The following is a 16787-nucleotide window of genomic DNA, read 5'->3' as shown; positions in this document are numbered from 1 at the left end:
CATAATTTGCAACTGTACAGCTGATCAGTAAGCATCTCAAAGACATTCATGGGCTCACCTTTCTTGTCAGAGCTTTTATTAGTTTGGCTGGTTTTAGGGACCAGATCAGAGACCCCAATGTATATTATGAAGTTAGATTGGACCCAAACTTTTTTTTTGATTCTTGGCATTAATGTGAGGATAAGGTGTTTCACTCCACTTCTACTGACCCTCTAGGAAGTTTTTATCAAAACAAACTTTATTTAACAATACAATTTAAATAAAACAAATGAATTAGCTAACTTTTACCAATTAAAATATTTAAACATGACAAGATTAAATTCGAAACTGTTAATCTATCTCTATTAGTTTTAATTTAAGCAATATTCCTCATCAGCATAAATCCCTTTTCAAAATCAGTTAGCAAACAAAAGGTTTATATGCTGAGATATGAGCTGCTGGTCCTCAAACCTCCAGAACATCTCTGGAGAGAGAGGCCTATTTTCTAGTAGGTCCCAGACTACAATCACCAGAAAGAGAGAGAGAAGAGTTGCTGCTCCTTGCAGATCCAGACAGAAACTGTCTGTTTGTCTCTCTGTAAGTCTAGCCCTCCCATTAGCACATGACCTTTCTCTTGTTAATCAACCTAATTAAACCCTACTCTGAAACCCCAGGGGACAACCCAAAAGATAAAAAAATCTGCATTAGCTCAGATTAAAACAAACACCATAATAACTAGGAGCAATATCCTTTTGCATTCTCAGCAGGTGGGCTGCTTGGAGCATACAACTCGGCACATAATCAAAGGTGAAATTTAAAACATTCCCTTCACAAAGAAACGTGAGACAAACACATTTCTTTAATGCACAGTATTACCACATTGGCTATGACCAAAATTGTAATCTCTGTTCTCTTTCAGATGCTGACTGATACGTAATGTTAACAGTTTCTGTTTCTATCTCAGATTATCAATATTGAAAGCATATGTAATTAGAATACTGCAAATAAAATCCTTGGAGGTTGATCAGCGATCAAATTTTAAGCATAACTTCTGGCTAGGGAAATTATTAAATATGTGATAATGATTAATCCATTTTTAATGTAAAGCAAAGCAATGATCAATAATTATAAATAACTGATGTCTTATTCATAAAAATGAAATATTTCATTTCTGTACCAATTAGTAAGAAACAAAATGGCGTAAAATGTCACAACACAAAACTGAAGTAAACGTCCAATCTACTGCATGCCATTTGCTGAAGAGGTGTATCAAGCCACCTCAGCTGAACTAACATCACATTTTCAAAGGATATATTGGATACCTATATGAACGAACTGTGCAGTTCCTCGAGTTTAATCAGTGCGTTCTGAAACTCTGCAGTCTAAAAGCAGGTACAGCAGGTCATCCCACAGCAGAAGGAGGAAGGGAGTTAAACAGTTGCCTTGGGGTTCTTTGTGAGTGAAAGGGCAGCAAGCAAAATATTAACGTATAGTTTTTCAGGTGTTTGGTGATGTTAATAACTATGTTCAAAGCCAAATCCTTCTTAGAAGCCACAGGCTCGCGGGGTAGCAGCCCATCATCCTGCCACCATATGCTCCCAAGCGCTGGAGAAGGTGAGAACGGCACACCTGCCCAGACCCAGTGAGCCACCTTACATGACCAATTAGAAGGTCTTGTCTCCACTTTTCTGAGCAGCTACCTCCTCCAATCTGCCCCCCCCTCCCCCCACAAAGCGCTGGTTTTCCATTCAGTTTCTTTGTAGCTCATTGAAAGATAAACGTAACACTTGTATTACCACTTATTTCACCATATTTTCTCCCTGGCAACTCTAGATAGAGATAGAAATCAGAAGTGGGACTTTTGTTGATTCTTCTCTCAGCCTAAGATTTCTGCTACAGAGTGAAATAGTTCCATTGCTGCTTTGGCTAAGATTGGCTAATTCAAATAGCAATTCAAAATCTATCATTTTAGCATTCAGTCAACTTGAAACAATGTATGCTAGCAGTCCTACCAGCTTATAACTGTTCTGAAAGTCAGTTGACCAGATTTTAACTAGTCGGTGGCAAAAATGAGACTGCTACAATGTGTGAGGACATTAAGTTGGCCTTTCTATCTGTCGATGAGCAGATATGCACCAATTCGTTTTTTTTTGAGAGCTTCATTTAATTAGTACAAAGAAAAGTTGATTGACAAATAAATGGTGTCATTTGGCACTATATTTTTTCTGAGCACAAGATTTTCCTGACTGCTAACAGGGGCTTGGACATGGCATAGGATCAACACTTGTCAGTAAGTAGGTGCCTGTACAAGAGGAGATGATAAGGGGAGGAATAAAGTGATTGTTAAGAATGTTAAAATTGATTAATTGGATCTGAATAAGTTGTGACCAATAACTGTAAAACAATGTTAAAAAGTCCTGATCTACGATGATTTGTATTATATTCCTTATTTAAATGCCATATTTAGCTTTAAAGACCAGTGTGGAAAATATTAATATTTCAAACACAACAATTAGGAGCAAGAATACACAATCTGGTATTCTGCCATTCGATAGGATCATGGCTGATATGATTGCTGCCTCAACTCCATCATCCTACCAGCCCCATTGTTGGTAAAGAATCCATCTACCTTTCTGCCTTAAAAATATTCCATAAGCCCGCCTCTACAACTCTCTGGGTAAGAGAATTTCACAGACTAAGATCCTCTGATAGAAATAAATTCTCCTCATCTCCATCTAATATCGGACGCCCCTTATTTCTAATCTGTGTCCCTAATTCTGGTCTTTCCCACAGATGTAAACATTTTTCAGTATCGCTCTGTCAAATCTCCTCAAGACCTAGTATGTTTTAATACGTTACTCTCATTCTTCTAAACTTCAGATGGATACAGATCTAATCTGTCCAACCTTTCCCCGTAAGAAAACCCCAGGGAATCAGTCTTCTGAACCTTTCCTGAACTGCTTTGCATGCGGTTATGACCTTTCTTAAATAAGGAGACCAAAACTGAAAGCAAGTCTCCAGATGTAATCTCATTAATGCCCTGTACAGCTGTACATCCTAAGTAGAGATGGTTGAGAGGTGGGATACAGTTCTTGGGGATACATACAGTTTATAAGAGGGAAATAGTTTTGTTTGTTAACAGAGCTCTTCCACAAAACATTAAGTCAAGCTTTTTTATTTAAAAAAAGTCAAAGATTCATTCATTCTCAAAGGAAACTATGGGGTGTGGCAAAGGAAACTGGCCCTGGGCGGCACGGTAGCACTGTGGTTAGCACTGATGCTTCACAGCTTCAGGAACCTGGATTCGATTCTCGGCTTGGGTCACTGTTTGTGTGGAGCTTGCACATTCTCCTCGTGCCAGTGTGGATTGATTGGCCATGCTAAAATTGCCCCTTAGTGTCCTGGGATGTGTAGGTTGGAGGGATTAGTGGGTAAATGTGTAGGGATACGGGGTTAAGGCCTGGGTGGGATTGTGGTCGGTGCAAACTCGATGGGCCAAAGGGCCTGTCTCTGCACTGTAGGGTTCTATGTTCTATGTTCTTAAAATACCTGTCAAGAACCTTCTAAATATTTTAAAATAATTTGAGCCTAAGTATCAAACTTTTTATTTTTAAAAATATTATTTATCAATTTAATCTCAGCCTGTGTGTAATGAGTCCATTGAGAATGAGATTAATATTTGAATTGAATTTGATCCCTGGACCATACTAAGTCAGTTGACTTCAATTAATACAGCAACAGGAAAAATAAATTTGGCTTCATTCCTCCTGGGTGGGGAAATCATCTAGTATTCCCACTCTTGATCAGTAACTAGTAACTCCTGCTGTAAGAAGGGCTCACAGGCTAGGATGTTATATCTGGTAAGGATGAAATTGGGCTTGACTATGGTGCTTCCTTCCCCACAGTTAGATAACCTTCTGATCCTCAATGTCAAGTCTCAAAGAAATAAAAGCCATTTGCCAGGGCTTTGAAGAATGATCATGGCCAGGAAGCAGAGAGCTTCTCCAAAGGAGGTAGAAAATAATCTGACAATTCAAGCATTGGCATGGAGTTTCACAAAATTAGTTTTCAGACTGAGTGAAGTCTCACAGTATTGAAGTAAACCAAAGAGAGTTTGGTGCATATGATCAGCGGGATAACTTTATTGTTTCTGCACACTCCTTAAAAGATAAGCAACATGCAGAAAAAAAGTTTCTTATAATAAACAAGAAAAGTCACATTTTTATTCATCCAAATGCACATCTTAAACTCCTCAGCTGTGGTTAGTAAGGTCTAGAAGCTCCCTTGCAGAAGAAATGTCTGGAATAACATGCATTATGGATCTTTGTACTGTTAAACAAAAAAGTTGATAATCATTGATGGGAATTTTAACCTCGGATGAAAGAGTGGTCGGCCTATTTGGGAGCAGCACCAGGAAACCCAGACATTTTAAAGGCGGGGCCTCATTAATGCCCGTAGTCAAATTCACAACCAAAACATCCAAGAAGTTGATGGCAAGAGGCAGAAAGTTTGGGCAGCATTTTGGGCCCAAGGTAATTGCAAAAAGGTAGGGTGGATGGGTGACAGATGTTCCAGGACATTTATAGACACTTAGATGATAGTTTGATCATCTAAGCAGGAGATGCCAACATCTCTTGTGAGTTCCAGAAAAGTTTCCCTCATCCACCAGGCATTACAAAGAAAAATTTAAAAACTTGTATTACAGTACCTCTTCAGTGGTCTGAACGGGTGTCTGCTGTTGGAGTTGCACCCACTGACTCTCTGGTTAAGGTGGCATTCTAGTCACATTGATGGAGTAGGATTCCAGTTTGCATAAATATGACTGCCACCTAACTCACATCTTTAATTGTTTCAAAATCAGGCATTTTAAATCATAATGATTCAGGAATTAAATAGAAATTAAAATTCTGCTTTTCATAATTTTTAAGGGCAATAATTTCAATTTTATTATTTACTTTTTAGTCTTTAGATAACTTGGATATTCCCGAAAACGCCAGGTCTAAGCGACATTCCACGTCTGAACTCTGTGATGTGACCTTCAGTGACGTCAGGAAAGAAGGATGGTTGTATTTTCGACAGCTTGTCACAGAGAAGGGAAAGGCAAGTCCTAACAACACAGTAACATCATCATTGTGTTAAGCAGACTACTTACTGAGTTAGAAAGAGCTTGCGTTTGCACAGTATACACTTTCACAACTGTATAACACTCCAAAACATTCTGTATTTGCAGTGTAGTTATTGTTATATGGAAACTTTTAAATTTGAGCTTATATATTAGTTTACCTATTGTAGCATTGCAAAAAGGGAGGCAAGACACAAACTTGTAGTCTTCAAGGGAAGCAAATTCCCAAAACATTAATTAGTTCAACAATCTGCTGTGATGTATTTTTGTTCTTTCCCCTCACTTCATATCATTATTATTTTGCTGGAAATGAATAGGAATAGAGAAAAGGCTATCACTTTACTTAATATGATATGTAGTATGATCCTGATTTCAAGCTGGACATTGAATTATTAATTCATAATATATTCTGGGAATATTTAGTGTGAAGTGATTCAATATTGAAGCACCATAACGGCCTAAGCCAACCATCTAAATATTTCATTTAATCATGAAGCAGTCATAGACCGAATATTTCGTGTAAGCTTGCATAGAACATGGTTTCCTTTGTCAGCATCCAGCAGTTTTAATGTAAGTACAACATAACATGACAACTTAATGCTTAAAAATATTACATTGTAAAGGGACTAAAGCAGGCAGGTTTTGTGGTTACTTATGATAAAACAAATGTTTCTTTATTGATCAAAGATCTGTTCTGCAGTAAATGAAGTGTATTCTTTATTTATGAAATACAATTTTGATATCACGTATGCAGCTTGTTATTTAAAAATCTAGTATCTGTATTACAAGACCAGTGGCAGTATAGTGAATGATGATTGATGTGTATTTGGACAGTATAAAATTAATTATGTGTGGAATATTTGTCTGTTATGCATTTTCATCTGAAACCATATGTTCCAATTAGCAAATAAATCAAAAACTATTGAAAAACACAGCAAATCAGCCAACATCTTAAAAAGAAAGGCAGGCCTACCTTTTGGGTGGCAACCTTTATCAAGGATCCAGTAAAAGGACTTCCAAAAACATCACCCTATCTTTTGTTTATTTCCAGCGTTTTCTGCTTTGATTTGTATAGTTTACACATGGGGAATTCTATAGCTTTCCCTCTCCCTTGTCAAAAGGGCAACACCTAAAACCTTCCTTTGTGAGATAAACACAGTTCAGGATTCTGTGACAAAACACTAATTGCGAAAAATCAAAATACAATTTTCATGTAGAAAGAAATGCTAAAGTCAGTAGAACATTTTGTGCATGTAAGTACTGATGTCCTTTTCTCAAGGAGAATAATGCATGTTAACCTTGGCGACAGTTATGTATGCCTCAATGCAGTACCAATAATAGGCAAGTAACCCAAAGGGGATTGTTGTGGTGAAGCAAGATGGCGATATTTTCCATATAAAAAATCTCACATACAAGAAAAATAATTCAGTCACTGATGTCTTGATTTGTGGTGATCTCTTATTTACAAACATTAAATTTTGTGATAATGCTGTATTAGTCAAGAAGAATACTACTTTTCTGTACAATTAGAAATGTATGAGGTACTCATACTCATCACTGCCTTTTGGTTGGGAGTAAATGAATTGGGCGGCAGGGGGAAGGATATTATAGTTTTACTTAATCTGCTGACTTGTATTATTGTTTTATTGTTGCTCTTCCCTAGTCATTTTCTTTGATTATCTGATGATTTATTCATTTGTTTCTTTACTTATCCCTTAATTCTGCTGGTTATTTGATGATCTATTGACTTTCTTGCTTATTCAATTATTCATCGGTTGCTAAAATTAGGGAACTTACTTCTCTCGATCTTATTAGTTTTCTCTTAACTGCAAGGAGACTAAGCATATTTATTTTTAAAATGTTAGAATTAACTGATATTCTGTTGTCTTCCTTTTAGACCATTTAAAACCAAACATTGTTCTGTTTCTCTTTAACAGAGAGTTGTGAGCACCATTCGTTCTTGGAAAAGAGTGTATGCTGTCCTGCGATCACATTCCCTGTACCTGTACAAGGATAAAAGAGATGCAGTGACTTACGCTTCTTCCCCTTGTGAGGACGAGCAGCCCATTTGTATTAAGGCCTGTTTGATTGATATTTCATACAGTGAGACTAAAAGGAAGAATGTTTTCAGGCTGACTACGTCAGATTTCTGTGAATACCTGTTCCAGGCTGAGGATAGAGATGATATGTTGGATTGGATTAAAATTATTCAAGACAACAGTAAAACAGAGGGAGAAGTAAGTACAATACAAATTCATTTTTTTTTAATAACTGAACCTTTGACTCATCTTGTAGGTTTAAATTTGAGGTGTCACTTCCTATACAGATTTAAAGTGGTTTACAAAAAAAGCAAGTGCGATGTAAGAAAATCTTTTTCACGTAGCGAGTGATTTGGGTATGGCCTGCGAAAGTGTCGTGGAGGTAGGTTCAATCAAGGCATTCAAGAGGGAACAAGCTGACTGTTTAAATTGAAACAATGTACAGGGTTACAGGAAAAAGGCAGAAGAATGATACTAAGTCATAATGGTCATTCAGGAGCAGACACAATGGGCTGAGTGGCATCCTCCTGCACTGTAACAATTTTGTGATTCTGAACCCAGGTTACACTCCACTGTTGCTGTTTTTACTGTGACAATGTAGTCTGCCTTAGCAGTGTTCTGCCCTCTAGAGGCACGACCCTCAATTAAAATACTTAAATAAAGCTCCCACAATAATTGTGAGTCACATTTAAATTTAATGGCTGCTAGTCATGTTCCCCAGAGTTCGGAAAACAAGGCAATTAAATGGAGGCAGTGCTACTATTCCAAAATGAGATTGCTTATTACCACCACTTAGTGGGCCTGAAAGAGCTGGAGTCCACCCTGCCCCAGCCTCTCAAGGAATCTTTCAGCATCCCTTCTGTTGTTTGCAGTCTTCTTCCCATCCTAGCAACGTAATTCTTTCCCTCCAGACTGTGCTCTCTTCCTACCCCATCATTAAGCCCACATCTATTATCAGGACCTTCATGAAGGATTCCAGGTGGAATCTCCCACATTGGTTTTCCTGTTGGTCAATTTGCCAGTTTTGCTGGCTACTAGGAGGAATATGGATGAAGAAAATTATATTGAGATCCTGCCATTAAATTCACCAGGTCCTACATATCCTTGGTCTTGCTAAGTTTTCCCCGACACTGCCGCACAGCCTCCCTGGCTCTCTCGAAATGTCAGGCCATATAAATGTGGAAAATTATGGACGAGTGATGTCAACCAGCTACAGTTACTAGAGGTTTTGGATTTGCTGATCACCTTATCTTCTTGATTCTATAATGGCACGTGAGAGATTTATTTTTAAATATTAATGGATTCGCTTTTCTAATTTTGCCCTTTTTATCATTAGGACACAAGTGCAAAATTGATCGAAGTCAAGTTAAAGGAGTACAGAAACCAGAGGTAATAAAACTAATTAGATATTGAATTATTTGCTAACGCATCTTCTTCATGACACAACTGATCAGTGTTTTGTGCTCACCTACGACTGGGTGAGAGAATAGTTACCTTGATCCCAGTCAACAATTTGCAAAGAAGAAAAGCTGCTGATCTTTGTCAGTGCAGATGCTTGCTCAGTGAACCCTTCGTTCTTGTTAGCTGAGGACACTTCAGCAATGTTAAGTGTTCTCAGGGACGTGGACAGTGTTGTAAATTATTTCTGTAAACAGGAATTCTTTATCGGATCAATAGTACACCAATTAGCTTTCCTTCTCTGTAATAATTTTGTGATCTTGAGCCAATTTTTTTGCGTTATCCAGCTTTTTAAAAGTTTTGCTAATAGAATGGTTAACTATACTACTGAAAAAACAGAGGATGCTGGACGGTGTTCAGATTCTACATATCCTTCTCTTGAAATTTGGTTGCTACCTGATTTGCATGTACAAAATAACATACATCGAAATGTGACATTATTTGTGGTGCTATTGTGGTCTTGTGCAATGAGTGTGGCATTTCATGGAAAAATCTTACTATTTAAAAAAATAAATTATGATGGGAGAACATTTTGAACATTTACCAAAACTTGGCAAACTCACTTTGGCATGCAATCTTATACAGTACTATATTTGGCCTTACAATGCAAATGTCAGTGCCCAAATGTTAGGAAGCAAAGACTCTTATGTCCTTCCCAGGAATGTTTAAGTCACTAAAAGTTGCTGTTTCTGTGCATGTTGTCCATTCAGGGTTCTAGGTGAAATGAAATGCTTTTGGTTTTATAAAAGCACAGTGCCTTTTTTTGATCTTCCTCTTTTGAAGGTGTTGATTACCTTTTTTGGTATGATTTTGTTGGCGCTGTATGTCCCAAGGTACAATGTCCAGGCAGCCATTCAGTCCAGGCTTTGTACGAACCTAGCTTGATTGTAAGGGGAATTTGAGTCTGATTTGGTATTCCTCTGATATTCATACTACATACCTGTAGCAGCAGTTTGAAAGATAAGAATTTGAAATCTTTATCAAAAGGGCATTAAGGTCAGTTATGGAACCCCTACTGAGTTCCCATCTGAAATCAAATAACTAAACTTGGAATGAGAATTAGACCTAGACCTTTCTTTAACCAGTTAAAGCATTAAGGAGTCTGCCAAATCCTAATTCTTTATAGGACTAGTAGTGTACTTAATAGTAACTTTAAGAACCACAGAAAATTACAGCTCAGAAACAGGCCTTTTGGCCCTTCTTGTCTGTGCCGAACCATTTTTTGCCTGGACTCACTGACCTGCACTTGAACCATATCCCTCCACACCCCTCTCATCCATGAACCCATCAAAGTTTTTCTTAAATGTTAAAAGTGACCCCGCATTTACCACTTTATCCAGCAGCTCATTCCACACTCCCACCACACTCTGCGTGAATAAGCCCCCCCTAATATTCCCTTTAAACTTTTCTCCTTTCACCCTTACCCCATGCACTCTTTTTTTCTCCTGTAGCCTCAGAGGAAAAGGCCTGCTTGCATTCACTCTATCTATACCCATCAAAATCTTATACACCTCTATCAAATCTCCCCTCATTCTTCTACGCTCCAGGGAATAAAGTCCTAACCTATTCAATCTCTCTCTTTAACTCAGCTTCTCAAGTCCTGGCAACATCCTTGTGAACCTTCTCTGCACTCTTTCAACCTTATTTACATCCTTCCTGTAACTAGGTGACCAAAACTGTACACAATACTCTAAATTCGACCTCACCAGTGCCTTATACAACTTTACCATAACACTCTAACTTTTATACTCGATACTCTGATTTATAAAGGCCAGTGTACCAAAAGCACTCTTCACGACCGTATCCACCTGTGATGCCACTTTTGGGGAATTCTGTATCTGTATTCCCAGATCCCTCTGTTCAACTGCACTCTTCAGAGTCCCACCATTTACCCTGTACATTCAACTTTGGTTTGTCCTTCCAAAGTGCAAGAACTCACACTAGTCTGCATTAAATTCCATTTCCCATTTTTCAGCCCATTTTTCTAGTTGGTCCAAATCCCTCAGCAAGCTTTGAAAGCCTTCCTCATTGTCCACTACACCTCCAATCTTTGTATCATCAGCAAATTTGCTGATCCAATTTACCACATTATCATCCAGATCATTCATATAGATGACAAACAACAATGGACCCAACACTGATCCCTGCGGCACACCACTCGTTACAGGCCTCCACTCAGAGAAGCAATCCTCCACAACCACTCTCTGGTTTCTTTCATTGAGCCAGTGTCTAATCCAATTTACTACCTCCCCCTGTATACCTAGCGACTGAACCTTCCTAACTAATCTCCCATGAGGGACTTTATCAAAGACCTTGCTGAAATCCAGGTAGACAACATCCACCACCTTCCCTTCATCCACGTTCCTGGTAATCTCCTCGAAAAACTCTAATAGATTGGTCAAACATGACCTACCACGCACAAAGCCATATTGACTCTCCCTCATAATTCCCTGTCTATCCAAATATTTGTAGATCATATCCCTTATCACATCTTCCAATAACTTGCCCACCACTGATGTCAAACTTATTGGCCTATAATTTTTTGGATTTCTTTTGGAACCATTGTTCTCCAGAGCATTGAACCTGGTGGCTGTGGCTGTGGTGAGTGACTGATTTGAATTAAAAACCGCTTTTTTCCTCTACTTCCGGTTCTCGGGGCTTGTTAGAGTGTAGTTTACTTCCGTACTGGAAGTTAGGCCAGGGGATAGTCGTTAAGGGGGAGCGGGGGGTATAAATCAGATACTCACCCGGGGACCCACTTCATTGTTCTCCGGAGCATTGAACCTGGTGGCTGTGGCTGTGGTGAGTGACTGATTTGAATTAAAAACCGCTTTTTTCCTCTACTTCCGGTTCTCGGGGCTTGTTAGAGTGTAGTTTACTTCCGTACCGGAAGTTAGGCCAGGGGATTGTCGTTAAGGGGGAGCGGGGGGTATAAAAAAGGGGTAGCAGCATAGAGCGGGCAGCGGAGTGAGTGGGAACTGAGTGAGAAGGGCTTTGGCTCGCTGGGCTTAGGCGAGAGTAGGCTTAGAGAAGGTGAGTGACAGATTTTTACCTTTGGGCACTTACAGGAGGTTGGGACATGGTAGGGAATATAGGGAGGAATGTAAGTTGCGTCCGGTGCCACATGTGGGAGTTCCTGGTGGTGTCACGTGTCCCCAAGGTACACATCTGCAGTAAATGTTATGAACTGCAGCGCTTGAGGGCCCGGGTCAGGCAACTCGAGGGGCGGCTGGAAGATGCGTTTCTAGTCAGGGAGAACGAGGAGATAATGGCTGGGAACCATGAGCAGGAGGAGGTCTCAAGGGCTGAAGAGAAGGGAGGATGGATGACTGTTAGGAGGGGAAAGAGGAAGAAGAAGACTAGTCAGGGTCCCCCGGCCTCCCCGGAGGCCCCCCAAGGTTCGTCGGCAGGGGCACAGAAAAATAGGAAGGAAGGGGAGACTGACTTAGAGGGACGGAAGGGGGCTGGTAAGGTGATAGTGGTAGGGGATGGGAGGGTCCGAGGGATTGATAGGAGGTTCTGTGGGCAGGGGCGCGACTCCAGGATGGTGGTCTGCTTCCCTGGAGCAGGGGTAAAGGATATAATGGAAAGGGTAGAGGGAATTTTGAAAGGGGAGGGGACCCAGGCAGAGGTCATAGTACACGTAGGGGAGGGGGACATAGGAAGGAGGAGTAGGGGAGAGGTCCGTAGGCAATTTAGGGAGTTGGGGGCCAAACTAAAGAGCAGGACCTCCAGGGTGGCACTGTCTGGGTTGCTGCCCAGTACGAGCAGGGCTAAGAATGACGAGATCATGCAGTTGAATGCATGGTTGAGGGACTGGTGTACGGTAGAGGGGTTTACTTTTGTGGATCACTGGGAGGTGTTTCGGAGAGAAAGGCAATTGTACAGGAGGGGTGGGGAGGATTTGAACGGGAGGGGGACTAGTGTCTTAGCGGGGAGGTTAGCTGGGGTGTTCAGGAATGATTTAAACTAATAGGGAGGGGGGGTGGGGAGGTGGCTGGGAGACAGTCGGGTGAAAGGAAAATTATAAGGGAGAAGGTAGTTCCGAGGGACACTTGTGGGTTGAACTGTGTCTGTTTCAATGCTAGGAGTGTGGCAGGGAAAATGGATGAGCTTAGGGCCTTGATGTTTGTGAGGCAGTTAGATGTGGTGGCTGTAACGGAGACGTGGTTACGGGAAGGGCAGGACTGGCAGCTGAATGTTCCTGGGTACAAGTGTTTTAGATGTGACAGAGGAGGGTTGAAGAGAGGTGGAGGGGTGGCACTGTTAGTCAAGGAAAACATCACAGTAGTGCAGAGGGAGGACGATATGGAAGAGATAGGGATTGAGTCAGTGTGGGTGGAGTTGAGGAATAAAAAGGGAGAGATCACATTGCTAGGGGTGTACTATAGGACACCCAACAGCCCAAAGTCAGTGGAGGAAGGCATTTGCAGGGGCATTTTGGACAGGTGCAGGACGAATAGAGTGGTTGTAGTGGGTGATTTTAATTTTCCCGGAGTGAATTGGAGGGGGCCTAGAGCTGGGGGTACGGAGGGAGAGGAGTTTGAGAGATAGAACATAGAACATTACAGCGCAGAACAGGCCCTTCGGCCCACGATGTTGCGCCGACCAGTTACAAAAACAATGACCCACTAGCCTATACCAATCCCTTTTCGTCCATAAACCTATCCACAGATCTCTTAAATGCCCCCAAACTAGGCGCATTTACAACTGCAGCAGGCAGGGCATTCCAATCCCTCACCACCCGCTGGGTAAAGAACCTACCCCTGACATCCGTCCTGTAGCTACCCCCCCTTAATTTAAAGCCATGCCCCCTTGTGCTAGCTTTCTCCATCCGAGGAAAAAGGCTATCACTATCCACCCTATCTAAACCTCTAATCATCTTATATGTTTCAATAAGATGTGTTATGGAAGGGTCGCTAGAACAGTATGTAGCTAGCCCGACTAGGGGAGGGGCTATACTGGATTTAGTGTTGGGAAACGAGCCGGGGCAGGTGGGTGAGGTAGAGGTAGGCGAACATGTGGCGAACAGTGACCACAAGTCCGTCTACTTTAGGATAAAAATGGAAAGGGACGAGTGCCGTCCGAACGGGAGTGTGCTGAACTGGGGAAAGGCGAGGTATGGCAGGATTAGGAGGGAGCTGCAGCAAACTGATTGGGAGGGACTGTTAGCTGGCAAGTCCACGGTTGGCAAGTGGGAGGCTTTTAGGGACAAAATGAAATGGTTGCAGGGGAGGTATGTTCCGGTTAAGCGAAAGGATGGGAAAGGTAGGATTAGAGAGCCGTGGATTACGGGGGATATTGAAGACTTGGTCAGGAAGAAGAGGGAGGCGTATGTTAGGTCAAAACAAATGGGTACGGAGAGTGCGCTGGAGGAATATAGAGAGAGTAGGAGGGAGCTAAAAAGGGGAATTAGAAGGGCGAAGAGAGGGCATGAGATGGCTTTGGCTGGTCGGATTAAGGAAAATCCTAAGGCATTTTATTCCTATATTAGAGGCAAGAGAGTAGTTAGAGGGAAAATTGGTCCTCTTAGGGACAAGAGTGGAGAGTTGTGTATTGAGTCGGAGGGAATGGGGGAGCTCCTGAATGAATACTTTGCGTCGGTATTCACGAAGGAGAGGGGTTCGGAATCATGCGGTCTCTTGGAGGGAGCGGAGGTTCAGTTGCAGGATATAGTTATTACGAGAGAGGAAGTGCTAGGGCTTTTAGGTAGCGTAAGGACGGATAAAGCTCCGGGGCCTGATGGTATTTATCCCAGGCTGCTTAGGGAGGCGAAAGATGAAATTGCTGGGCCTCTGGCGCAAATCTTTGTCTCTTCTTTGGACACAGGTGAGGTCCCAGAAGACTGGAGGGTAGCAAATGTGGTCCCGTTGTTCAAAAAAGGTAGTAGGGATAACCCTGGGAATTATAGACCGGTGAGTTTGACGTCGGTGGTAGGGAAGTTAATGGAAAAAATACTTAGGGGTAGGATGTATGAGCATTTGGAGCGTTGCAATCTGATTAGGGATACGCAACATGGCTTTGTTAGAGGGAGGTCTTGCCTTACGAATCTGGTGGAATTCTTTGAGGAGGTGACAAAAACGGTTGACGATGGGAGAGCCGTTGATGTCATCTATATGGATTTCAGTAAGGCGTTTGACAAAGTCCCTCACGGTAGGCTGGTAGAAAAGGTTAAGGCGCATGGGATACGAGGCCAGGTAGCTAGGTGGATTGAGAACTGGCTGGGAAATAGGAGACAGAGGGTAGTTGTGGAGGGGACCTTGTCGGGCTGGAGGCCAGTGACCAGTGGTGTGCCGCAGGGCTCAGTACTGGGACCTCTCCTCTTTGTAGTCTACATAAATGACTTGGAAGAGGGCGTAGGTGGTGTGATCAGCAAGTTTGCTGATGACACCAAGATGGCAGGGTTGGCGGGTACGGAACTGGATTGTCAGGTGATACAACAGGATATAGATAGGTTGGTGCAGTGGGCAGATAGGTGGCAGATGGCATTTAATCCTGACAAATGCGAGGTGATGCATTTTGGAAGGAATAATGCAGAGAGAAGCTATGTGATAAAAGGTAGGCCGATTAGGAGTATAGACATACAGAGGGACCTGGGAGTGCAGGTTCACAAATCCATGAAGGTTGCGTCACAAGTGGAGAAGGTTGTTAGGAAGGCTTATGGGATGTTAGCCTTTATAGGAAGGGGCATAGAGTATAAAAGCTGCCGTCTAATGCTTCAGTTGTACAGAACGTTGGTTAGACCGCATTTGGAGTACTGCGTCCAGTTCTGGTCACCTTACTACCGGAAGGACGTGGAGTCTCTGGAAAGGGTGCAGAGGAGGTTTACCAGGATGTTGCCTGGCATGGGGGGACTGGGTTACGAGGAGAGGTTGAAGAAACTGGGACTATTCTCCTTGGAAAGACGGAGATTGAGAGGGGACATGATAGAAGTATATAAGATACTGAAGGGAATAGATAGAGTTAATAGTGAGAGACTGCTCCCTAGACTGGGTACGAACACGAGAGGTCATCATTTAAGGGTGAGGGGGGAGAGGTATAATTTGGAGGTGAGAAGAAGGTTCTTTACGCAGAGAGTTGTGGGGGGCTGGAACGCGCTACCGAGTAGGGTGGTGGAGGCAGGAACGTTGGACTCATTTAAGATGCAGTTAGATAGGCGCATGAGTGAAACGAGAATGGAGGGATATGGTAGGGGCTATTAAATAGGGTTAAACCTCGGGAGACACCGGAAAGGCAGGCTGTAAGATTAATATTTTTGTCTTTATTCCACAGGTGGAGGTCCACCTCGTGTCAAACGAGGGGCATGCACACGGCGGGTCGTGCGTGGGCTGCTCTTGGAAGTCCCAGGAGTGGCCTAGTACTTCATGTCAGTGTGTGTGCTTGATCCTGGACCGGTAGACGGGCGCCGCAACAGCTCAGTGACTAGCACTGCTGGCTGTGCAGACACATGGATTTGGGCCTGTGTCTGTGGGAGTTTGCGCATTCTCCCTGTGGTTGCGTGGGTTTCCTCCGGGCGCTCCGGTTTCCTCCCACACCCCAAAGATGTGCTCTTAGGCTAATCGGTTTTTACCAAATTGACACTATTTCTTCCCTGAATCTGACTGAGTAGGGTTCCATTCGTAGACATGCAGGGTAGAATAGGTGTAGGGTGATGCGGCGGTGCGGGCTCGTTGGGCCGAAGGGCCTGTTTCCCGTGCTGCGTTGTTCTTTGTTCTTTGTTTTTTAAACAACGGAACAACATGAGCCACCCTCCAATCATCCAGCACCTCTTCTGTGAATACTGACATTTTAAATATGTCTGCCAGGGCCCCTGCAAGTTCAACACTAGCCTCCCTCAAGGTCCGTGGGAAAACTATGTTCGGTCCTGGGGATTTATCCACTCTGATTTGCCTCAAGACAGCCAGCTCCTCCTCCCCTGTGATCTGTAAAGGTTCCATGACCTCCCTACCTGTTTGCCCTATTTCCGTAGACGCCATGTCCGTTTCCTCAGTAAATACGGATGCAAAAAACCCATTTAGTATCTCCCCCATCTCTTTTGGTTCCATACAGTCTATCTCTCTGGTCTTCAAGAGGACCAATTTTGTCCCTCACTATCCTTTTGCTCCTTACATACCTATAGAAGCTCTTTGGAATTTCCTTCACTCTGTCTGCCAAAGTCTGCAAAACTTTGCTTGCTAACTGATGTTTAA

General features: G+C 42.4%; 1 protein-coding gene across 1 annotated transcript in view; it reads left to right on the top strand.

Annotated features, from left to right (window-relative positions):
• Positions 1-16787, top strand: part of LOC145359205 (rho GTPase-activating protein 23-like) — a 241368-nt gene that overhangs the window by 159713 nt on the left and 64868 nt on the right. The window contains exons 12-14 of the mRNA XM_080213675.1: positions 4942-5079; positions 7039-7338; positions 8477-8529. Of these exons, the coding sequence (XP_080069801.1) occupies positions 4942-5079; positions 7039-7338; positions 8477-8529 (491 nt within the window). The remainder of the gene's footprint in view (positions 1-4941; positions 5080-7038; positions 7339-8476; positions 8530-16787) is intronic.

The sequence above is a fragment of the Carcharhinus amblyrhynchos genome, chromosome 27 (genome assembly GCF_965287045.1).
Source record: "Carcharhinus amblyrhynchos chromosome 27, sCarAmb.v2.hapA, whole genome shotgun sequence".
In the NCBI taxonomy this organism is placed as follows: Eukaryota; Metazoa; Chordata; class Chondrichthyes; order Carcharhiniformes; family Carcharhinidae; genus Carcharhinus; species Carcharhinus amblyrhynchos.
This window is presented reverse-complemented; position numbering and strand designations above follow the sequence as displayed.